This window comes from Silurus meridionalis, chromosome 16 (assembly GCF_014805685.1).
Source record: "Silurus meridionalis isolate SWU-2019-XX chromosome 16, ASM1480568v1, whole genome shotgun sequence".
Taxonomy (NCBI): Eukaryota; Metazoa; Chordata; class Actinopteri; order Siluriformes; family Siluridae; genus Silurus; species Silurus meridionalis.
In genome coordinates this window covers 15,531,111-15,557,440 of record NC_060899.1, presented here as the reverse complement: position 1 = coordinate 15,557,440, position 26,330 = coordinate 15,531,111, and the positions used below count along the sequence as shown (strand labels likewise).

General features: G+C 40.8%; 1 protein-coding gene across 3 annotated transcripts in view; it reads right to left on the bottom strand.

The window, feature by feature from the left end:
• The window catches only part of scube3 (signal peptide, CUB domain, EGF-like 3), an 80,327-nt gene that overhangs the window by 39,255 nt on the left and 14,742 nt on the right, over positions 1–26,330 (bottom strand). For all 3 annotated transcript variants that reach the window (XM_046869958.1, XM_046869960.1, XM_046869959.1), the window contains exons 2-4: positions 14,803–14,925; positions 10,756–10,881; positions 3,226–3,360 (exon numbers count right to left, since the gene is read on the bottom strand). In XM_046869958.1, the coding sequence (XP_046725914.1) occupies positions 3,226–3,360; positions 10,756–10,881; positions 14,803–14,925 (384 nt within the window). The remainder of the gene's footprint in view (positions 1–3,225; positions 3,361–10,755; positions 10,882–14,802; positions 14,926–26,330) is intronic.

Below are 26,330 nucleotides of genomic sequence, written 5' to 3'. Positions count from 1 at the left end.
AAAACAGCAGACACATCTGAACAACAGCTTTCAGCCAATAAGCATGGTCATGCCATATATGGAAAAGCTCTCTTTTTTTTTTTTTTTTGCTATGCAATTAAACATGAGTGTTTAAAGAAGAACGGTGAAAAAAAGGTGAAATTTGAGGATTTGAAGCAATAGTTTTTTTATTCCTTTCAAAACAGCATAAAGCTTTTTAAATTATAAAAAAAGTTAATATATAATTTATATATATATATTTTTTTTTAATCACCACCATATGAGATATATATCTAAATAAATAAATATATATATTTATTAATTTATTTCCTTTGCTAAATAAAAAAAAAAAATGTATATATACTTAAATAAATAAAGTTTGTGGACACCTGAGCATTAGTTCCCATTTTCTGTTATAATAACCTCCACTCTTCTAGATGTTCCACTAGATGTTTTCTAGATTCACTGAGCCACAAGGGTGATACTAAAGTCAAGCACTGATGTAGTTGAGGTGAGGAGGGCTGGAGCAGTCAGCGTTCACATTCAGGTAGGTGTTCAATAGGGTTGAGTTCTCAAAATCATCTACTCCAACCCATGTGAAGTAGCTCTTCATGCTGGAAAAGGTTTGGATCATCTAACTCGAGTGTAAGATAAGTGAGTCGTCCAAAACTTTAGTTGATGTAGTGTTTGTTCTTTCAGAATGTATACGTTGAAAAAATTTCATAAAGTTTCTTTCTATTTATTCACAGTCCTGCTTATCGCTCACTTTGGCACGCTGGTCCACAACAAATACGAGCCAGAATGAGACTAGACGAGCGTTTCTCCGGCTTCCCCTCAATAATGAATCGTTAAAGGTTTAACGAGTTGATATAAAAGCCAGCGAGCTCACGGACACATGGAACAGAAGCAGCTGAGGGAAAAATGGCACTTTACTAAAGAACATCAAAATATTGTTGAAAAACATACGTTTCATGGGACAAACTCTATAAAATGCGGTTTAGTCACCAGGATCACTGAAAGTTAAAAATATAACTCGTTGCCAAGAAACAGGAAAATCCTTATTTCTGAAGATGTTTTCGAAAAGTCCTTCCATTATCATTACTAAAATGTTTGATCATATCTTATATGTTATATGTGAACATATCTTACAAATAATTTTTTTTAGGTGTTTTAAAAAAAGAATTATAAGACATTGTATGTCTGTTTATGAATGAGTCGTTACTATAGAAACGGTGCCAAATGTATTACAGTCTGAGTGATATCAGATAGTGATACGTCATATTCCAGAACACTACTTCTGTATTTGGGAAACAGAAACACACCCCAGTCTCGTGTCTGAAGGTGGGACGGAGTTCAAGCGCTCGGTCGGGTTATGAGAGAACGTGACGGAGAAGAAACCTATCGGCCCGAACTGACAGCACATCAGCTCACACTGCCGACGTCGGCGCGACCAAAGCTCCAGCTTCCCCAGCGAGCCGCTCTGGAGTTCTAGAAAACGTTTTCAATATATTCCTTTCACAAATCACTCCCACGAGGTAAAAGCAGCAATGTACATACTTCATTTCCCTTAACAGAAGAAGAAAAAATCTAATACGGTACTTTTTCACAGCAATATATCATCTAATAATCATTAAGGGAGGCGATAGCTTTGTAGGTTAGGTATTCAACTCTGGACCAGAAGGTCACAGGTTCAAATCCCAGCTCCACCAAGCTGCTGGGCCCTTGGGCAAGACCCTTAACCTTCAACTGCTCAATAATGGTGTTTGCTAAAATGCCATAAATGCTAATCATTTCCATTGATTTGTCTTTTACCTTTTTTCTATACAGTCCAACAAAAGTTCTGCTTTTGACAATTAAAAAAAAAAACAAAATGTGTTTCTCTCAAGTCAAATATACACTGATGGACTGTATTTCACAGATATTCTTGGACTTGACAGAAAGCGAGATCGGGAAACTGACCGACCGATGATGAAAGTATTGTGAGAGTTAAGGAAGAAGAGGGCGGAGCTTCCAGGGTTCAATTAATTTTAGAGAGTTTGTGTGGAACTGTTAATCATTTCACATTACAACTGAATCAACTAGCGTTTTTTTTTTTTTTATTCGGTGGGAAAATATAGAACAATTCTAAACTTGTATGTATTTTTACATTTTGGGAAATTCTCTTTATACTCAGAGTTCTATAATAACTGTAATAAAACCAGATTAAATTTATTAGAAATGATTAAAGTGACATTGTGATATAAAAAGGGAATGTAGACTTTGATGGTATCATTTAATATCAGAGAGCTGCTGATGCAGTTAAGCATCAAGGGCCTTACTCAGGGGCCCAGCAGGGGCAGATTGGTGGTGCTGGGATTTGAACTCACAACTATCTTATTAGAAGTGCAACATCTTCCAGATAATGATTTGATCATCATCTTTTTTTAGTAGCATTTTGTGTAAATGTTTAAAAATTATTCTCGCTTTATATTTGAATAAAATGCAAACTATTTTATCAGTCATTAAAATTATTTTTTTTTTTTAAGTTTTGTTGAAATATTTGCAAAAATATTGGTACAAACAAAACGAAAATTCTATGACGAAAAAAAAGAAAAAAGGACCATAAAGTGTAAATAAGTACAATGCATTTTAATTCTATTTATTCCACCAGACCTGGTCCTGACGTTCTCCACGGCAGCAGATCGGTTCTGGGAGAGAAATATGCCGAGCAGACGAGTGCGATCTCCGCTTCGTCTCCCTCCACCAGGGAATGAGAGGAACAGGGGAACGAGGGGAACTGCAGCATTACAATGTGGTGTTGGTGGATTTACTGCCATTCTGACCTCAGCGTCCAAAAGGTTTTAATTTGGGAGCAATAAAACTAACATTATGATGAAATACGAGAGATTAGTGCAGGGATTTATCAAACCTGCTCCAACAGGGGAGAGAGAGAGAGAGAGGGCTAAATAAACACGATAAAGGCCTTGTTTCTTTCAGCGTGTGAAACCTTCAATCCAGGCTCAAATATCAGGGCGCTTATGAAAGGCAAACACGGGGCAGTTCAGCAGGGTAGATGGGTCTCTGGAGGTGAAACTCGGCTGATGCGTGTTTTCTCTAACGCAGTTCATCACAGGAGCCACTAAACATGTCATAGCCAGTGGCTTCATGAAGTCATGAGAAAGTACAATCATAAAATTTCGATACTGGGCGTGGTTTTAGTGAATGGGGCGGGACAGGGGGCAGAGTTTTGATGCCTGGGTCACTCACCTTTGGGCCGCTGGATGCAGGTGTGCTGGTTGTCGGACAGGAAGAAGCCTTCTTTACAGCGACACTCGTAACTCCCCATCATGTTCACACACACCTGCTGGCAGCCACCATTCCCCTCTGAACACTCGTCTACATCTGGAGAGAGGGACAAGAAAGAAGAAGTGTGTAAGAGGGAGACAAACAGATAGAAGAAAGAAAGATGGAGGGAGAGAGAGAAAGGAGCGTATTCATGAGAGAAAAATAGACAGAGGAGAGAAAGATGGAGAGACAGAAAGAGACCAAAAGTGATCTAGATTGAATAAAAAGAGACACAGAGAGAGAGAGAGAGAGAGAGAGAGAGAGAAATGAAAGAAATGTATTCATGTGAGAAATAAAGACAGAAGAAACCGACTGAGATTAAAACGATGCCGAGAGACAAAGAGAAAGATGGAGGGATGGAGTGAGACTAAAAGAAGTACAGATTAAATTAGGAGAAACAGAGTAAGAAGAAGAGAGACAGGGAGAGACTGAAAGAAATACAGATTCAATGAAAACAGACAGAGAAAGATGAAGAGAGAGAGAAAGACAAAGAACAAAATGTGAAAGATGGAGCAAAGAGCAAGAGACAGAAAAAAAGATTGAGGACAAGAGATAAATGAAGACAAGGAGATAGAAAGAGAGCAGGAGAGAGAAAAAGACAGAACAACAGATACAGTATGTCTACAAAAAAGACAGATAAAAAGTGAAACAATGTTTCATCATTTAAAATGTCATATGATCAATTTTTTCTTTATTCTTGATCTCGTAGGGTAAAAGTTCTTCAAAACTTCACAATAATGGTAGTCCTCCTGAATACTTGCTGCGACTGGTTCCTGTGTGCTTTTTTCCACATGGAACGAACAGCTGCATCAAATTAGCAGAGCAAAATTGCGATCTGTGAAGACGATGGCTATCGTGAGGCTCAGGAAATGTTCGTGTTGCTCTTTTGGACCCTTAATGTCTTTTTTTCACCTGGAAATGTGGACATTTCACTGCATGCACAGCTCGAAGATACATACAGAAGATGGTCCCTCATGCATCCCACATGAATGAAAAGCTGCTAATGGTGACTAATGGTGCTGACTGGTGCTATTCTGACCACCATCTGAGAGTTCATCACGGAGAGCGAGTTAGAACAAAGAGCAAAATCCTGTGAGAAACATGGAAAATCTGCCACAGAGACGTTTGACACACGGCGATGCTGCAACACGTTCCACGTGGTCTCATTTCCGCACCCACTCTACTCCCCAGATTTCGACTTTGCCGTCTTCCCGAAGATGAAGATCCGGCGCGATTTGCTCAAGGTGGCAGGAACGCTGGGGGCGCTGTATTACTGTGCAAGGGGACTATTTTGAAGGTGGTAGTGTGGAAACGTAAATAAAGTACTAACTAAATAATAAATAAAGTACTTTCCTGGAAACAGGGCGAGTCTCGAAACTTTTTGACACCACCTCAGAAAAACCTCGTGAAAAATGTAAAAGAAGAAGAAGAAGAAGAATTCATGGTCTCCCTGGACCTCTGCACAAGCCCTTTTATGACACTAATATGTAAATTCCTGCCTGTAAAACGTGACTCGGCTGCCGTAAATCTAGTAGTCGGGATGATACTGAATAATGCTGATGTTAAAAGAGCTCCTGGTGAGTTAATGGCGCTCGTAAAAAGGTCCTACTCGGCTTCAGAGAAGTGGCTCTGGCACGCACGGTGTTACTGCACGCCTCGCGACCGGGCCCGAGATTCCAGTTTCAAGCAGTCAGGAAGTTGAAGACCTTCCCGTAAGCTCCTGGCACGACGTGTGATCCCCGGCAGATGTTAAAATGCTCCCGAGGAGAAGCCACTTGCTCCGGGTTGGTCACAACGAGGACAGAGCGTGAAGACAGACACGGATTATTGGGATTTCAGGAGCGAGACATCAAACTGACTCCGCATCCCCATTTAAAGTGAATATACGAGTCCCCGGGGAGAGAGAAGCGTTCCAGTGCTTTAAACATGAACCTGAGAAAAACAATAAGGAAAATATTAAAGCCGGCCTTCAACCAGTCGCTTTAGTGCTCTCTGGCTTCCGTCTGGAGCGCCGGGACCTGGACGGAATATCGGATCGGGATCGAATTACGAAATGGCTTCTAAATGCTGCTGTAGTCAAATAAATGCAGGATTTTTTGACTTCTTTTGTTACACTATTATCAAAGTTATTACATTTATTTATTGAGTTCTTCTATTCCTCATGCTCGGTTTAATAGCCTTAATAAGAATTGATCCAAACCTCAATAACTCAAAAACGGGCCGCTTTAAATATAACGCAAGTTTGGCCTCCGTTTGTTCTGTGGGTGGAAAGTTCAGGAGTAAAAAGTTCTCCGTTTCGAATGAACAGCCAAACTTTTCATCGTCCTCGTATAAATTTAGCTTAATATTCCAATAGTTGGATTGTGTTTGGAAAATAAATCTGAACTGGAGATCTGTGGAATGAATGGACTTGGCTCCAGAAACGTCTGATGTACAGGTTCATAATTAAAAACTGATATTTTGGGACAAATTTATTGATCGTGAATGTTCTCACAACGGCATAATCGCGCCCGGACTTAATCAAATTGTGTTTTGCTCGACCACTTTCACACATGGCACGTGTGGAAAAAAAGGTTTTTGCAAACGTTTGTGGACACTTGAGCACATGACTGGAGTGATTTTTTTTTTTTTTTTTTTTTTTACAAATTTTCCAAATGTTGTCCCTATTTCTTGTTATAATAATCTCCACTCTATTGAGATGTTCCACTAGATTTTGTGGAGATTTGTGACTGAGATTTATTCAGCCACAAGGGTGTTAGTAAAGTCGGGTAGGTTGGGTAGGTGAGGTGAGGAGGCCTGGGGTTCAGTCAGCGTTCACATTCATCCTAAAGGCTCCATCTTCATGGAGATGGCTTTGTGCACAGGGGCACCGTCATGCTGAAACCGGTTTGGGTCTCATAGTTATCATGGGTCTCAAAACATCAATTGTGTGCCTCCAACTTTGTGGTTACAGTTTGAGAAAGAACCGTATATGGATCAAAACCTTTTGACCAATCAGAAAAGAGAATTAAAGGACAGGGGAGAAAAAAGTCTCTCATACTTTGCTGTACTTGAGTAGCTTTTTCACGTATCTGTACTTTACTGAAGTATTTAATTTGTGGAGACTTTTACTTTTTACTCGCCTACATTTAGTGAAATCAGTCGTTCCTTTTTATTAATGAGGATAAAAACGTAACCGGTAAAACACGCAGCGAGTCACCAATCAGGATCGAGCGCACGCTCCGGTTTACACGTGTTCTGATCGGCGCTTGGTGCATCTACTGATCACCAACATACAGTTCAGTATCAGTTCAACATCAAGCAGAGCATTGAGAGAGGAATAAATGATGAAGAAACTCCAGACTCGAACTCACCACAACACACGTGACCTCATTTACACTTTTTTTTTTTTAAGTAGTTGTAAAGAAGGTTTTGGGTTCATGATGATTGTAATAGAAATCAATCAGTGTTTGAGTCATTAATATTATTCTATTAATAGATCAATGTGCTGAGAGTCACATTCGAGTCTTTTTATATAAACTGAGGTGATTAAATAAAGAATCTTGTGATAAAAACTATAATAGGAACATTAGAGTTATAATAAATCACTACTTTGGATACTTAAGTTCATTTGAAAGCAAATAATTTTGTCCTTTTACTCAAGTGAAAGTTTAAAAGGGACACTTTACTTGAGTCACATTTTACTGAGTTTATCTGTACTCTACTTTAACTCAAGTACCACTACTGATACACACACACACACACACACACGCACACGCACACGCACACCGGCAAGTAACCTCAACCAATCAACAGAAGGTCAGAAAAAGCCCCCAGGCTTCCGAGAATAATTTGATTTATTGTCCACACCTCGGTCCAAGTCTTGCAGCGCCTCTCCAATCATTTAATAACGCTTTAATCTCAAACAATGTGATCTGTTGAAATAACCCCTCTTTCTCAATTACACCAGAAATCGGCGTACCAAACAATAACCGAGAAGCGTAACACGAGACAAAGAGAATAAATTTTGTGAAGCGAGAACCATCTGGAGAACAAGGATCATTCATTTCCTCATAAGCAGATGAAAGTAATCGATGAAAAATGACCCGTGTTAGAGGAGTCACGGACACAAAACACAGAAGAGCCGAGCGCCGACATCAAGGACTTAACGAGCAGCTGTTAAACTCTAGCCTGGACATGGGTACATATGCTGACTCCTCTCTCTCTCTCACACACACACACACACACACACACACACACACACACACACTTCTAAATGAGCCGTCGCCTTGGTGGATCACGTCTCCTCGTCACTCGGCTCCAACAGAGGCCTGCGCTATGAGATGGAGACGGCCGGCTTCCAAAGCAAATATTTTGAAAAGGAAAGGGATTCTGGCGAGCGCTCAGGATATTTGCACTTAAACGTTTTTTTTCTTTTTTTTTTTTACATTTTGATTAAACAAATATGATTTAACTGAAAATGTAATCAAGTTGAAAAGACTGAAAAAAATGGCTGGAAAAAAATAAAAAGGCATCGTCCAGTCGGGCTTTTTACAAACACACAAACAAACTTCGTGGATAATTTGTGTATCAGTATGATGCTTAATAGAAGGCGTTCACTAATCACACACTGTCACACACATTATATATAACATAATATAAATAATCTGAAATTTTTTACTTTCTATTAACTTCATCAACGCCTAATGGGAGACATGCTAGTCATTAATATTAGCATAACACTAGCTAAACCATACACCTGTGAAGAATTAGCTTCCTGTCCTGACACTGTTCCTCGCTCTTGAGGCGGTGAGAGATCTACGAGTCTCGTTCAGGTCTTTCACAACAATAAATCTCACCACGCTTAATTAATGCAGGTTAATCCACTGAAATGATGCTGTCTCGTGTTAAGCAAAGCTCACTGGGCTAATACACTAAAACGCTAGATGGACAAAGGTTTGTGGACAACTGAACATTGTGCTTATTGAACATCGCATTCCACATTTAGTCTCCATTTGCTGTTAGAGTAACCTCCACTCTTCTGAAAAGATGTTCTATTAGATTTTGTGGAAATCTGTGGAGACTTAATCAGCCAGAAGGGTGTTAGAGTAAAGTCGGGTTCTAACATAGGTGAGGTGAGGAGTCCTGGGGTGCAGTCAAGGTTCCCATTCATCCCAAAGATGTTCAAAAGGTTTGGAGAGCTGTAGCAGGAGATCGTCCACTCCAACCCATATAAAGCATATCTTCATGGAGCTGAATTTATACAGGTTCAAGTGAAAGGGAAAAAAGAATTCATGATTCAGAGCAGACGATCCAGAGTCTATTTCGGGAACATTGTGAGTGAGACTGGGAATTAATGGTCTTACACAATGCTACTATTTGCACTCCAAATATCCGTTTCTATATTTTATTTCATGGTTCCTCAACCTTAGCTTCATCTCTTCAGGTTTTAGCTGCTCTTAACTTACATTTATTTTATTTGGCAGACCCCCTTATCCAGAGCGACTTGTTTATCTCAGTTATACAACTAAGCAACTATTGGGTTAAAGGCCTTGCTTAGGGGCCCAGATGTGGCAGCTTGGTGTGGCTGGGATATAAACTCATGACCTTCAAGTCCAATGCCTTACCCACTAAGTTACCATCTCCCAATACAGGAACTGAACTGATTTCTTGAATGAAATTATTTTACTCTACTCACAATGTATGTTTGTGTGATCAGATAAAACATTGTCCGAGATCAAGTGGATCAAACTGAGATCCAGACTCCATCCCATATTACAGGACTGAGCCGTTCCATTAACATGCTTGTACTTTTAATTTGCAGGCTCTCAGAAGCGGCACGCTTTTTCTGACACGCCAGCGACTGAAGCACTGGTTCACAAATATTTAGCTACACACCTCTGCAAGGAGGCGAAGCAAAAATAATGAGACGGATAAACACTGCGCTGCCTTCGAACCTGGCTTTCAGGGAGGAAAGCAGAAAGCTTTCAAGAAACTAGAACACTGTCTCAACACTAATCCAAAGATACACCCTTAAAAACAGGACTTGTTCTTTTACCGGCTCCGAGGGAAGGGCAAGTGGAAAAACCAAAATCCAAACAAACAAATAAAGTCTTTTCCCGACAAGATTAAAAGATTTTTTTCCACTTTCCCACCTTTCCACTAAGAGGCGGTGGAAATGAGGAGTCGACCGAGTTGGGTATTTTTAGCCAGGCTTTAGCACTTAAGATGGCCAGATCTTCATTAATATTCAGTTCAATGCCATGTCTTGTAGCTTTTGACATCACATCTAAATTGCTGTGGGTTGGGGGTTTGGGGGAAAAACTACCACGGAATATGTCAAAATCACACACTTTCATCAAAATATTTGACTCCTAACCAAGAGAAAGTGAGAGTGTGGATTCCAGATGTCACGGAGATAAAGAGAAATCAATCGTCAGACCTGCTTGTTTACTCGGCCTTGTTGCCGCCAGCTCAGATGTGACGAGCACAACACGCTTCGATTGAGTACCAACGAGAGGGACATAAAAAATAAACAAGCCACACTCGCCGATATCAAAGGAGGCCTGTAGGTGGGCCGGAGAAGCCGAGATAACAAATTACACGCCCTGCCCAACATGGTCACAAATGATCTCCACCAGGGCCGGTCAGGCTAAATGAACTGAAACGAAGCGCAGCGCTCGCAAGAGAGTCCCGAGCGCGAACGCGAGATCAAATGATTTCAGAAAAGAGAGAGAGAGAACTTGAGCGAGAGAGAGAGAGAGAGAGAGAGAGAGAGAGAGAGAGAGAGCTCACTGCATGCGAGTATTAGATTACTTTGTGTTCCTGGTGATAACGATCAGTTAGAAAAGGTTTGAAGTGGGACTGGGTGTTCCACAAGCCTAGACCTGCAATCCACAGAGCAGCCAACTCGATTGTCCATATCAATGCGTTTAAAAGGCTCATTAAAGAGACACTGAGTAGGATTTAGATAAACCCACCTGGAACACAGTGAGCAGAAGAAGTGACTAAAGGGTTGGTTGTCATGATGAGCGAGATAAAGTGACATCTGATTCTCTTATGAGGACCACACCAGAGGCGTTTCCACTGTTGATGTCTCTGATGTTATTGCTTCAGCGGAATTTATAATTATACATAACCAAAAAAGAGACAGAGGAAAGAATAAAACAACACGATTACCCGTAAAACCTGCGTTTGGTTATTTGCATGCACTCGTTCTGCTTTTCATTCGAGACTTTGCTGAACTTTGTTTAGATCGACTTTGCTGATCTGGAACATTCGGTTAGGAAATGTAGCAGAAATGCACTTGCAGAGTCCAAACAAACGACTCGATGACACGGTGCCGCTGGCCGAGCCGTCCCCCGGAGAAGGACCGAAGACTGTTGTTATGAACTTCGTTTTTTATGTCCACAACAGTCCACGGAGCAAAAATAAGCACCACACACATGTTTTAAACACATACACAAGACTAACCCAGGCAGTTATGGCCATCGTGTGCGAGGCGGAAGCCGTCGTAGCACGTGCACCGGTAGTTCCCCGGGATGTTTATACACTCGTGGACGCATCCTCCGTTATAGTCGCTCTCACACTCGTCGATGTCTGCAAGGAAAGAAAAAACAAACAAGAGAAGATGTGATTTAGCATAGCGATAACGTCTTCATTCACACTTTTTGACTTTGGAACAGTTTTTTTTACTCAACACTCGCTTCTGGATTCTTCATTACAAGTTTTCATGAAGGAGCCAATTAGTACTTTGTCTATTTATTTTGAATTGTTTTTATCTAAAGACAACCAGGATGCACACACGACTTGATTTTTCCTTTCCTGAGAGACGCAATCACAAAACAAGACTCAGGATCAGCAGATTCACAGCCGGCAAGCAAGGAAAAAAACTCAAGATTTTCTAATGATATCTACAATACTGTGCTAAAGTGCTGAAAAACATGGAAATTATCATTTTTTAACCAAATAGAAACGTAATGAACAGAAGAGAAATCCAACTGAAAGCAATATTTGGTAGACACTAGAAGAACCTTATTAGTTAGTTTTTTCCAATTTTTTTGTAGAACTAACCAAAGATCTTCTGTGGCACCAAAATGATCACTTCATGAATTCCTTGTTAGTTTTTTCCAATATCTACGCTGAAGATAGTTCTTAATTATATTGGCTGTACTTTCAGGGTCTTTGTGCCGCTGCAGAATATTTTTGGGACCAATCAGACGCCTCCCTGATGGTGTCGCATGATGGATAAGTATCTGCCTGTATTTCTGAGCACTGAGGACACCATTAATCCTGACCAAATCTACAACCTCATTTAAGAAAAATGCAGGAACCTCCACCATGCTTCATTGTTGCCTGCAGACCCTCATTACTGTACCACTCTCCAGCCCTGGAGGTAAAACTGATTTTTTGCTACAGCCATATATTTTAGATTTTGACTCATCAGGCCAGAGCTCCTGTTGCCCATTTTTTCTGTGCCCCAGATCCTGTGTTTTTTTGCATAGCTCTTAGCCTTGTTTCCATGTCAGAGGTCTGGCTTTTGGCCTCAATTCTTCCATGAAGATCACTTCTGGTCAGACTTCTCTGACAGTAAATGGGTGTACCTGAGAAAAATTGGTTTCCTCCAGTTCTTTGCTAATGGCATTGCTGGAAATCTTTAGAGGTTGAAAACAAGTATGTGTTTGCCATCTGCTGCATCAAGTTTCCTTGGCCGACCACTGCGTCTACTCTCCTTAACATCACCCATTTCTTTGTGTTTCTTCAAAACAGCTTGAAACCTCAATGTGCTTTAAAATCTTTGCCTGGGAGAGACCTTACTGATGCAGTAAAACTACATTTTGTCTTGTTTCTCTGCTCAGTCTTGCCATGCTGTAGGACTAGGGGTCTTCCACAACCTCTCCTTAGGAGCAGAGTGGCTGGCTATTTATCCAGTTTGAAGCTCCTACACAGCTGTTTCTGTTTTAGTTAATGACTGGGTTTTAACCTACATATGAAATTGATGATCATTAGCACTTGCTTGGATAGGGAAGTGGTAGCTTAGTAGGATAAGGCCTTTGGACTTCTAAATGGAAGGTTGTGAGTTTAAATCCCAGGACCACTGCTGGGCCCCTGAGCAAGGCCCCTAACTCTCACCTGCTTAGTTGTAAGTCACTCTGGTTAATATTTCAAATGTAGATAATGTTAATTGTACACCTCCTACAACACCCCTTAATTTGTGCAAGTGTAACAATTGAATACGAAAGGGTGGTCCTGCACTGATCTATATTTCCATAGGTAGGAAATGCAGAGCGTGTGTCTGGAACAATCCAAGAGACACAGTGTAGTTGACAACTAGTAGTGTTGGAGGACTGAGCAATCTGACACATGACCAGTCTGTCATTGTGTCTTCCATAAAGAAAGGACTAAGCAAAATGGCTGATGCTGTGGACCACAGTGGTACCATCAAACATTCTGAAGAACAGTTCCTGAGCAATGAAAGGTAGACTTCAGTCAAACTCAACAGTTGAAATAACACAAGAGCTCTTTAAAGGTTCTGCTCCACTTGGTTGGAATTTTTTTCTTCTCTACAGGGTCAAGAACATGTTGGCCATCCTGTCTTGTTTGCTGCCCAATTGGGTGCTAATTAACCAGATGCCCCTGGTGCCCTTTGCTGAGTTTCCCAGTGGAGAAGGCGTGTCCAAATCATGTTTGCAGTTGTTTTTTGTCTTCTTCTGCTTTTCTGGGGTCTTTTTTGCCTCAGCTGAACCTCAGCCTAGGTTTGTAAAGTCCACACCAATTTGTTTTTTTTCCTGGCTTTTCAGCACATCCCAAAATGGAACTGATCATCTAGTTGATTACGTGTGTCCAGGAAACCAACTTAGATGCAAACATTTCTGGAAAATCAGACTGTCCACTCACTTAAAAGGCATTTTGTTCGGTCCCTCGGAAACTCAGGTCACACCATAAATCAAAAGATAAAGTCAGCGCTCTAACACTGGGTCAGAACGCTCTGAGGGCTGAGGGCTTCAGTCACCACTCTCTCAGCCCTCATTTATTACAATCACACTGTTTACATGCCATTACTTAGGAACACACAGATGCAGCTGTGGAACTTTTATTGTTTTTTTTATCCAAGGAAAGTGTTTTTAATGAAGGAAACCTTTGCAGGCCATCAACATCTTTAGCGGATATCAATGCACAATTTATGCTGCTTTTTTGTAATTTTATCATTTTTTTCTGTTCTTTTCTTATTCAGTAAAGAAGTAGTTTTTGTAGCAAACTGGAGTTCAAACAGTACATCTAAAACAGCCAAGCTAAAAGCATTCCGAAACTGATCCCAGATCAGCGCAGAGCATCCAGTGCACAAACACGCCAAAGCTCGCTGGCTCTTGAACGTTTTCGCCTGAGGTGTTTGCAGCCAGAGAGGGTTATTTGGAGAGCCAAGGCAGCCAGACAAACACAGCAGCCTCTTATACCGCACGCGCCCTCACTCCTCTCCTCAAATCTCAGTGGACGTCCTCTCATAACTGGCAGTCTGCCCACAGAACTTCACTCAACATCCAAGCCTTTTTCTGCTTTTATGACTTAGTTCATGTCCTCATTTATAATGCTTATAACATTAATGGCAGGCAGCCAAGGCAGGCAAGCCAGAAGGCCAAGCAGCACGAGGAACACAAGTGAAACTGGGAGGGTCGATGGGACAAGGTGAAACCGTCCCAGCAATGAAAGCAGAGATGGATGAGCTTTTTGAAGGGCTGCGTTTCCAGAGAGGAAAAGTGGCCGCAGGCTCTCGCTGTTTCCCCTCTCTGCCGAGTATCACACCACTGCCCGTCTGGCAGCGCTCACAGATGCTCACTCGTGAATCCTAATCACTAAACATGTGTAAGAAATTTCCTCCTCGATCACATAGGCAGTGGAAGGATCTAAATAAAATCTTTTCTTAAGAGTTCACTTGATCCTGCGCCTCGGTTCCCTGATGCGAGGTGTAGAGTGCAGCCAAAGAACTGAAGCAGTGCGGTGTTACTGCACACACACACACACACACACACACACACACTGAAATGAGGTACTTAAAGGTAATAAATGCTTAAACAAATCATAGAAACTTCTAAAGAAAGCTTTACAGGTTTGCTACACAACAGGTTCCAAAAGTACGCCCACTGCCAAAAAGTCATAAAAAAACCTAGTCATAAGTTGCAAACTTTGTCAAGTTGCATTTCTCAAATAATATTAATTCACTGTTAATACTATTTAAATAATATGTCAAAAAAGTGTTACTATTGACCAAACGCAGGATTGTTTACTGAACTCATGGTACCGATTCCAAGGGAAAGCTTGAAGATGTTACACAGTTACATTAAACCCACAAGAAAAGCTGTTTCTTTTAGAATACTTTACCTACAACCTTTCTGAGAATGATCACAGAATTCACATTTAACCAGAATACTCCAAACACGAACATCTGCGAAAAAAAATCTCGGATACTAATTGGTCAGAAGGTAACCAATCAGACAAAAAGACCTGCATATTTTTCAGTCGTACCTCCGCATTGCTTTCCGTCTCCTGTATACCCAGACTTGCAGATGCACTTGTAGGATCTGAAAGTGTTCTGGCAGATAGCATCAATGCTGCAGTTGTCCGTGGTCTCCACACACTCGTCCACATCTGGAAGCAGAGAGAGAGAGAGAGCATAGATTAAATAAATAATTGAATCAATTAGGAGAAAGGAAGAAAAAAAAAAAACGGTTAGAATGATTGATATTTCCAGCGCATAGTAGGTTGCATAATCTAGTGTAAATGTCGCATAACGCCAGCATCACAATTGACTGCTACAGTACTGTTGACGCTTGTGAGGGGGTGTGGCTTCTTTTTCGTTTTATGAGAAACGATAAATATAAAGCTATCTACTGAAACGCAACTAAAATACTACACCAATCGTTGTTACATTTGGTTGCTTGCTATACATGAGCACTAGGTTACATGTACTAGCTTCATAAAGCTAGACTAGCGAAGCAGGCTTGCTACATAGCTATGCGCCAAAATGTCTGCCATTTGCTGCCAAGCTTGTTTTTTTCTCTGTACGGTTACTTTAAACATTTCAACCGATGTTATTTATTAAAGTATAAGATGAAACGATGGTTATAAGTTCTTCTGATAATTGCAGGTAGCAATAAAAGGTGTGGGCGGGGAAATTGAAAAAAATATTTTTCACATGAACTATAAGATCAAAAAATCATTCCAGGGATCAACTGGCTGAATTAAAGAAGAGTACAGAGACTACAAGTAAGTTGTACACTGTGTATTTCATTCCATTATCTACCTACACCCAGGTCTAGCTGGTGTTACAATGGTCAGCCTGAGAGATTAGTTGGTCACAGCCTGATTACTTAGAACCAGCTTTACATGACTAACATGAACATTGTGAACATGACTAGCTGAAAGTAATATGACCAGCTAAAAACCAAAACAAACAAACAGTATTATAGCTATAGCTTTATTTACCTTTCTATGGGGGAGGTAAAAGCTCAGTGGGAAAGACTCTGAGTTACTGATTTTTGGGGAACTTTTGGGGTCCTTTTTAGCAAGGCCCTTAACCCTTTGTGTTCCAGGTGTGCTGTATCATGGCTGACCCTGAGTTTTAACCCTAGTTTCCTAACCTCAAAGAGATATGTAAAGGAATAATTTCACTGTGCTGTATTGTACATGTGATAATGTAAATAAAAATCGTCTTTCTTTCCTTGTCATACATAATTTGCATGAAATTGAGACAATCTCTCATTTGAAACCGAGGCTCCGAGATCAACTAATTACAAAATCAATGCTAAATGTTTAGATCAGTGTACAGATTCTATTGCCACGACAAGTTCAACAAGAAAAGACCTTTCATACCGAACATGCATGAAACTTTAAAGCGCCAGACAGGAACTGTTTTCTCCCTGAGTAACAACCAATGCTGTAACTTCTCTCTCTCTCATTTCCTGTTTTCTCCCTTTCCTCTCATCTCTGTATCTTCCCGTGAAAGCAAATTCCTGTCACAGCAGAGCGACCGAGTAAACGACTGAGGAAACTGTAAACGGTATTCCCGCCGTCTCCAGCAGCACCGTTTACAACCAATATCTGCCTCAGATCTCTCCGGGCCTGGATGTGCTAAGCTGATTGCGCTGTCCTGAAGATCTGGCATTGATTTGAAGGTTAAAACAAAAAATCCCAATGCGGCTTCCTACCTGAAAGCCGCATCGGCATGCTGAACATGTTAGCAGGAGATTTCGCGTCTTTGTCTTTGCTTTAGACACAACAACAAACAATTCTGCCATTAGCTGTAATAGAAACGAACGTGGCTCTGATCTGGCAGGCTAATCAGAAACTACGGTAGATTGCAAATTACTGCTCTTTTTTTGTATGGCGTTTGTGTTGCTTTGCATTAACAGTCTTTGAAAGTTCAGGCACATACAGACAGATGAACACAAGACAATGTTTGATCTTAGTAATTACTGCAGAGTTTTTATCATTACAGGAGCAGCTGCTTGTCACTTTGAATACCTCCCTCGCTTTTCTTGGACAAAAAACACTCGCAAGGTTTTGCCCCTGAAACTCCAGAATCTCTTCACAAGAGCATCCAAGGAATTTCTGACAAAAGACATGTGGAAAGGAAAAGTTGAATCGACCTGAAATGGAATGTTTATTTTAGACTACAATTTAATACCTTGTGTTAATTAGAGTCATAAATAAGCCAATACTGGTTCACCAAATTGGTGACTAAACTTTCTATCCATAAAACATACAGGAGGCCCTTTTGGGAGCTAATCGCGAGGTCCAGAGATGGAAAAGGTTAGCGTAGCTTTAACTAAAAAGCTCTATTTATTATAGACTTTGTGATGAAAACCAAAATATTTGAGAGAATTCAAACGCAACAAGCTAATCCCATTCATCAAATTGTTTAATTCAAGAAGAGTACAAAGACTACAAGTAAGTTGTGCACTGTGGATCTCATAATAGTTCTGCTTTAACAGCTCAGACGAGCTAAAGATATTTTGTTTGTTGTTTTATCTAGCTACTCTCTCACCCTGAGCTGGTGTTACACTGGGCCTGAAGATGGGACAGTTTCAATCCAGGCCTGACCAACATTAATCGAGGTGCACACTGTGATTTTGGAAATGATTTGTTCATCTCAGACAAATTTCACAAATCTAAAATATTCCAATATTTTGAGGCAAAAATCTGTCTTTTTCCACCAATGAAATTCTGGCAGTGTCAAAAGATTTCTGATTCTTTCCTGCAGTTAGCAATTAGCATGACGACATCAAACCACTGCAGTGAAAATGTTGAGGTGGGTTATTACCGAGGCATATCGTGAACAACAAGAATGCTACAGATCATTTTTGTTTGCTGTTAGCTACCGTTAGTGAGAGACTGGGTCTGAATGTGTCACGAATTGATGATGTAGACATTTTGAGTTTTGGACTGTTTTGCAGTCTGACATTATGACAACTGAGATGTTACAGGGTGACAAGCAGCAATCGCCACAGGACTATAAAAAAAAATAATCTGTAGGTCATTAGTAGGTTTATATGTTTAGAACTAGCTTTAATAACAAAGCATGTAAACCTGACTAGCTTAAATCCCCTCTAATATCAGGAAATTAAACAAATCCACAAACCCATCTAACACCTTCGAATTAAATCAGTCTATCCGCTAAAACCAGTCCCCCAGTGTTCCTCTGATGCAATAAATCCACACTAGACTAACCATATAGAACCAACCTGCTAGTGCTCAAACCGCCATGAAGTCATCAGAACAAACAGGCCTAGCAAACTAAAACCAGCTTAGCAACTCAGAACATTCCTGTTGGTATCTAAAACACATCTTAAACAACCAAACACAACCAGTTTGACATGCTTACACTGGTGACCAGGTAACAGCCAGTTGCTTCAAGATAATGATAGCCTACCTTAACCTAGCTTAAACTTTAACAGCCAGCGGATTCACAAAACAACCACATAACAGCTGATCTCAATAATCCAGTCAGATTTGTATGGACCTGTATTTGTTCTCCACAGTAAAAAGGGGCCCACTGATATTTTTCACACCGCTAGCAAGGTAAAGATCTGGACAAGAGTCACGTAGGGTAAACGGAGTGGCTCTGTGGCTAGCGCACTTCTATATTACTCAAATGTAAAGTGCATCGGGATTAAAAACTGTTTATCTTACAGGGCTTTTAGAGCTGCTGTGCTGTATCTACAGAGCGCTCGAGCTACGGAACGTGTCGGGGAAGAGAAGAGGAATGCATCAGCACTCGATGTTGGAGGGGATGTATAGCACAGGGAGGAAAAAAAACATCTCTGGATTAAGAGCAAATCCTAGAATCGGCGAAAATGTATTGAAAGACACGGATCAGTTTCAGTACAAACGCTGTGGTTAAGGTTCTGGGTTACAGCCCCGGTATCGCCAAGCTGCCACTCTTGAGCCCTTGAGCAGGGCCCTTAACCCTCTGTGGCTGACCCTGCACTCGGACCCTAGCTTCCTAACATCGCTAGGATATGTGAAGAAAGAATTAATTGTAATGTACATATAAAAAGTAAAAACCCCTTTTATTTTAATAGTTAAAAATGGCTAATCAGGAGCGCAAAACATATCAGACGCCTCGAAAAGAACACAGAAGCACATTTTTTGGTTCATTTGTATCTTTGGCTCACATGAGAAACTCACAGGAACTATGAGATGCCCATGCAGTCAACGTTTACCCAAAAAAATAAAGAGGGAGAAGAAATAATGTGCAGGCCCTTTGGCTAATAAGCACTAATTGCTATGTCTCGGCGCTCAGAACCGGCGTCCGGTTAAACAGTGGTCCGTCCCTCCGCCAGGAGAAAGCACTTAATAACGTTTTAAGTGAAATTAGAATTATTAGACAAGTAATTAAAGGGGAATAAAGAAAGCGATTCCTGTCAAGTGCCCGAAGCAAAGCTGCGGAAAAATGTTCGGCTTCAAAACACAAACGCTTTCTTTTTTTTCTTTCTTTTTTTCACAGAGCAAATAAACATGTCAGCGTTAATCTGTCTGAAAGTGGGCTTTTAAGAACATTCCTCTGACATAAAAAAAAAATAAAAATCGCCGAGGCCAAGTAACGCATGCCTAGAAATTGACTCATGCAGCTCCTTCTTCGTTTTTTTTCCTCTCCCTCTTTCACACTCTTAAAAATGGCATGCATGTTTTTTGTTTTTTTTGCAAAATATCCAGATTGAAGAATACATTTTTCAAGAAGCTCCAACGTTACACACACTTCAAATCGGCAGCGTACATCGGAGGGGGGGCGGCCAGCTGTTTGCTTTCTGTGACTTCAAAGATTTTGCTAATGCTGATGTTTAGTCATGTGATTGCGGGAAACGGCACGCTGAAACCCAGACTCCGTCCAGCAGCGTGAAGAGACCATACCACAATCATCCAGCAATCATCCATACAGCTACACACTGCTACATACAGCTACACACATCTACAGATACACACAGCTACACACATCTACAGATACACACAGCTACACACAGATACACACATCTACAGATGCACACAGCTACACACATCTACACACTGCTACACACTGCTACAGATACACACAGCTACACACTGCTACATACATCTACTGATACACACAGCTACATACATCTACACATACACACAGCTACACACATCTACACATACACACAGCTACACACATCTACACATACACACAGCTACACACTGCTACACACAGCTACAGATACGCACAGCCACACACTGCTACACACATCTACAGATGCACATAGCTACACACTGCTGCAGCAAAATAATTAAAATAATTCAGAACTTATCATTAAAAAAATGCCAAGAAATGAATTCTGAAAAATAGTCAAATAAAGTATAAAGCATCATTAAAAAATATATATCTAAAACAAAACATTTTAAAATAATTTCAGAATAAAGCGTTTATTTAAAACATCTGAAAATATTTCCAAACATATAATTCCCCCAAAAATTATATTTAAAAAAATAACAATAATCTGAAAGTGTTCTGAACATCTAATTTCAAAAATACGTCCAAACAAATCATAAAAAAAATTATTCTGACTTAATTCCAAACATATAATTAAAATAAAAAAATCTGGAAAAGTATTTTGAACATATCATTTCCAAAAACAATTCAATACTCATCGACTGAAATCCTCACATTATACTAACAAACACAAACTGCTTCACCAAGAGGGACATAACCACGTTTTTTTCCCATCGTTTATTCTGAAGATAGAGTTACAACCGTCAAATCAGACCTCTATCACAGAAAACGCTCCAAGTGTTGCTTTAAAAGTTACGAGTTCGCAGCCGGTAATTACGTGTTTCTCAAAGATATTAGTGGAAACATGTAATTAGCATCATCTCCTCACAGCGCGGATGCACAGTTCCTGCCGGTAGCATCGAATCTATTATTCAGCACGTATAATGATGTATATTTATATTTATCCAAAATTATTGGGACACCCGACTTTTCCACCATATGTGGTTCATCCCCAAACTCTAAAAGACACACAACTGAATAGGACGTCTCTGGATGTGGAAATTTTTCTTTCACCTGAACTAGAAGACCCAAACCTGTTCCAGCATGGCCCTGTGCACAAAGCCAGCTCCATGAAGATACAATTTACATGGGTTGAAAGATGTGGAAGATCTCCTGCTATAGAGCTCCAAACCGATTAAACACCTTTGAGATAAATGTGAATGCTGACTGCACCCCAGACCTCCTCACCTTCTCACCTACATCACTACCTGACTTTACTAACACCCTTGTATCTGAATAAAATCTCCACAAAATCTAGTGGAACATCTTACCAGAAGAGTGGGACAGAAAATGCAGACTATGTGGACATTCAAAAAGATGAAATCTAATTATCGAAGATTCTAATCTAATACTCAGGTGTGTGTGTGTGTGTGTGTGTGTGTGTGTGTGTGTGTGTGTGTGTGTGTGGAGGTGCCCGCTATAGATGAGGTGCTGGGGTGCTTTTCCCGCCCTCCATATTGCCACAATCGGGTATATTTAGGCACCAACTATATTAAAAAGGTGTGCATTTTAAACACAGGGCAGTGTTTACTCAGAGCGTAGAGACCCTCAGTGTTCTCACACACACACACACACACACACACACACACACACACACACACACACACACACCTCTTCTCCTTTAGCTTTGATCTCAGAAATAGTGCTGTTTAAATAGAAATAGAAAAAAGAGGGAGAGAGTAAAATAAAATGACAGACAGAACATATATGAGGATAGTGTGTATGTGTGTGTGTGTGTGTGTGTGTGTGTGTGTGTGTGTGTGTGTGTGAGAACACTGACAGCTCGTCACGAAGGGTTATTAGAAAAGAGTGTCGATGAAACACAGACATTGGTGCCCCCACCACCACACCACCACACACTTGCCCCTTTTGCCCCCATCACCAACCCCCTCCCCCAACCCTTTTCCTGAAGCTAATGAAGGAGTGCACTGTGTGTGGACGGAGCAGTTTGTAAAATTAATATAGTCAGCTCACATGTCTCCTCAGAAAAAACTAACAGGAGCTCGAAGGATCTTACAGGAGCATAGGGGACGTTTTAGGAGCTCAAGGGAACATACAGAATCTCAGAGGAACTTACAGGAGCTTAGAGACTTACAGGAACTCGGAGTAAGTTCTAAATACTCTGAGAAACTTTAGGAAATCAGGGGAACTTTCAAGAGTTTAGATGGAAATTACATGAACTTGAAGAAACTTTGAGGAACTCAAAGGAACTTACAGGAAATCAGAGGAACTTACAGGAGCTTTCAGTGCTTGCCAAGGCAGAGATGGTCAGAATGAGGATGCGCACACCTCAGGAGTAAAAACATTGAGAATCACACACACACACACACACACACACACACACACACACACAGAAAAATAGCAGCACTGACACTCCACACACACTTTGTAAAAGTTACTCCTCTGGTCACTACAATGTGTTGGAAATAGAGACTCCTTCTGTATGTCACATGACCCCATTTCTCCATGACGTGAGGCTGAACAAGTCCCTGTATGTTAGTTGTTACTATAGTAACTGTACACTGATAGATCTTGTGAGTGTGTGACTTGTGTAAATCACGTGTTGTGTAATTAGACGGATTCACGTGAAGGGGCGATGATGGTAAGAGAGAGCCGAGGACAGAACGCATTCTGCTTTTATACGCCTTCTGATGGAGTTTAATGGCACACAGGGAAGCCACAGATACCCTGAAGGAAACCAGAAGTCTGCTGTGAGACCCTGTTTTTCCCTGACTATGATTTAACATTAATGCTAATCATCCTGAATTGTTGAATTGTATGGAAAAAAAGGGACATTCTTAACGTGAAAAAGGTTAACATTAAAAATAAAATGCATAACATGAAAAACGCTAAACGTGAAAACGCTTACCGTGAAAAAAAAAAACCGCTTAACAAAAGCGTTCACCTGAACTAGAAGACCCCAACCTGTTCCAGCAGGACAATACCCCTGTGCACAAATCTTCATCCCCATGAAAATCTGCTTTCCATGGGTTGGAAGATGTGGAAGATCTCCTGCTGTAGAGCTCCTACTCTATTAATCATGAATAAATGTGATCGCTGACTGCACTCCAGGCCTCCTCACATTCTCACCTACATCAATAACTGACTCTATTATCACCCTTGTGACTCTATGAATCTTCAGGAATCTCCACAAAATCTAGCAGAACATTTTCCTAAAAGAGTGCAACTTATCACAACTGCAAATGGAGACTAAATGTGGGATGAGATGTTCAAAAAGAAGCACATACGAAACTTAATGCGTTATAATTACCATGTTAAAAGAAATCTCTAGTGTCAGCCATGATACAGTGCCCCTGGAGGACAGAGGGTTAAGGGCCTTACACAAGGGCCCCAAAAGTGGCAGCTTGACAATCCTGAGGCTTGAACTCTAGACCCTCTGATCAGTAACCCGGAGCCTTAGTCTCTGATCTCAGTAAAGGAATCAAGAACAGCAATATGAAAAGAGTTCAATTCGATAATGTTTAAATACGAAGATTTTAACATCACCAAATATACGCCGGTTTCTTTATGACTTAAGGGGTTTCCATGGGTTTCCACGGCAAACTTAAAAAAAAAGAAAATAGAAGAAGAAGAAGAACAGGCAGACAGTAGTTGCCTTGATGTGAGGTTTAATACAAGCTCAGGCAAAGGAAGGTCTTTAATGAAAAGTCGGATTCCTTTCGACAGCCTTCAAGTGTGTGAAGGCTGATATCCTCAACAAAACTCAACAATTGTTGTCTGCGTTCCCAGAGGCGTTTCTAGCAGACGACGGTTCTGGAAATACTGCCAAAGCCCTAACTTGAAAACATTTGTGTGTGTGTGAGTGTGTGTATGTGAAAAAGAAAAAAACTTCAGAGGATATAATGGGAAACGATGCGTCAAGCTCCGAGACTGCTGCATTAGCATGACATGAATCATCTCATGTAAGGCTTTGAGAGGATTAGCTGAAGCGTTTTAACCAGTGAAGCCCCACTCATCACCACCCGGAGCTGGAATGTTACCAGTACGCCATCAGAGGTCTTTCACCGAACCGGGCAGGAGAGATGAGAGGGAAATGCGCAATAACATGTCTGTCGGTGCCTGTCGCCACGAGCTCTCCCGAAATCCACAAACAATAGAGCTTCAGAATATCGACCTGCCAACTTCAGAGCTGCGAGAAGATCACAGGGGACGCCCGTGTTTGCTTTTCTAATTGAGTAATTGGTCGGAGCGCTGATCAAAGTTCGATCAAAAACGTTTCGGGTTTCAGAGCCGCAGGAGGTTTTATTGCTCGTGCAGACAAACAGGATACTGGAAACATATGCAAAAAAAAAAAAAAAGTACAATAATTAAAAAAGCAGAAGGAAATATCGTATGAACCTCTGGTACCATTTTCCATTGGGGGCCGGGTTGGGGTGTCTGTAATTGTTTGGCGATCTCATTTAGAACAAGGTTTCTGTATGTTTCACCAAGTCGGATTTATAACATTTAAAGACTTTTTAACAACTTTAAGAATGAAATTTAAGACCTATATCATGACATCAAAAATAAACATATGTTGTTAGCAACTGGCCTTAACTAATCCCAAAATAGTTTTTTTAAGTCAATTATAAACTTGCACTTTGCCTCAGCTAAAAAAGAAATAACGTAATAAACGTCTGTGGTACAACCCAGGAGCGATTTCCCTGCACCAGGTTAGTATCAGGTGATGTAGATTAGTTTCTGTATACAGTAGTATAATGTAGTTTGTATTATTAGTGTACCACTCGTACTTGCTAATGTTTATTTGGTACTATTTGGCCACACTTGTGTCTTTCTTTAGCACAAATTATTTGTACAAATTAACAGTTTTGCATAATAATGAATTGTTTCTACTGGTTAGTTTATATCAATGGCATCTCTAAACATAAGACCAGCAGTGGACAGTAAGGACGTAAATGTAATTCATTACTGTACTTAAGTAGCTTTTTCACGTATCTGTACGGAGACTTTTACTGTGACTTCACTACATTTCAAAGTCAAATATTTTACTTTTGACTTGACTACATTTAGTGAAATCAGCCGTTCCTTTTTATTTACGAGGATAAAAACGTAACCGGTAAAACACGCAGCGAGTCACCAATCAGGATCGAGCGTGCGCTCCGTTTTACACGTGTTCTGATCGGCGCTTGGTGCATCTACTGATCACCAACATACAGTTCAGCATCAGTTCAACATCAAGCAGAACATTTAGAGAGGAATAAATGATGAAGAAACTCCAGACTCGAACTCGACACAACACGAGACCTCGTTTACAAACTTTTTTTATTTAAGAGACGAACCATTCTAGAGACAAGCGCTCCATCTTAAGAGTCCAGAGTCTTAAACAGAGTCTGATGCTGCAACTTTTCTTTAACGACACACTCTGGGGAACTGAGGCTCTTGCTCTCGCTCTCTCTTTCCTCACCGCAGGTGCCAATTAGCCTCCCGCTCTGCTGCTTTCTGCTAGTTACTAAAGCGACTTTAAGAGGGGCCAACATGGCAATTACAGCAAGAGTGTTAGCCTGATATTTTTAGGCGTTTCCTGTAGGACCAAAACCATAAAATGACTGGGTCTGTGTGATCAAGGCTGCTCCTGCTGCACAGGAGCCGGGTTCAAATGCCACACACTGCACTGCATTATATGCTAAAAATTAGCATTTCAGAAATAGCTGGCTCCATTCCGGATGTTTTATAGCAAACAGGTAGATTTAGGAGTCGAACGTGAAAGATGTGATGTATAACGGCGGCTGCAGAAACCGCACGCTTACGAAAGAGACCTTTATAGGCCTTATTGGCTTTAGAGGAGTTCCCCACCACAAAACACTAACACTGCTAATAGTGAATGAACAAGAGGTCAGCTAGCGTTACATAAACCACTAATAAATAGCTTTTTTTGAGCGCGCGGGGGAGGGGGAAGGAAAAGTACCGGACATGATGTGCATGCGATTAAGGCCATTTAGGACATTTAGGGTCACGGTCCATAGTCACTTCAAAGGGGCGTGTGACATCAGGCCTAGCGCGAAAAACGTTAGCGGGCTAGCTTGAGATTCACACGGCGCCTCTGCTTTTGACACCGCTGTTCTAAATGTCCTCTCCGCACGCTCCAGCGTCGTGAAATCGCACCCCGTTCGGTTCTCCTGCAGTCCGAAAAGCTCCGAGTGTTTTCTTCTCTTTACTAAGCAGATTAAAGCATTTCCTTTCATTCATGCACTACAGCACCTCGGAATGTAAACACTCGCAGTCTGTAAACACACACATTAAACCACGCAGCAGCACATATCCATCCTCGACGGCCTGCAAAGTCACGTGAACGCTCTCTTTGACCCTTAACCCCCAGGACTGTAAAGATGTCGGAAAAAGATGATTTTTTTTACCACAATCTAATTGTTTTTAATATTCTGATTTCCACATGAACCATTTATTATCACTGGAAAATACAATTTTCAGCACGATTTCTTTTCAAACTTGACTTGTTGCACAATATTTT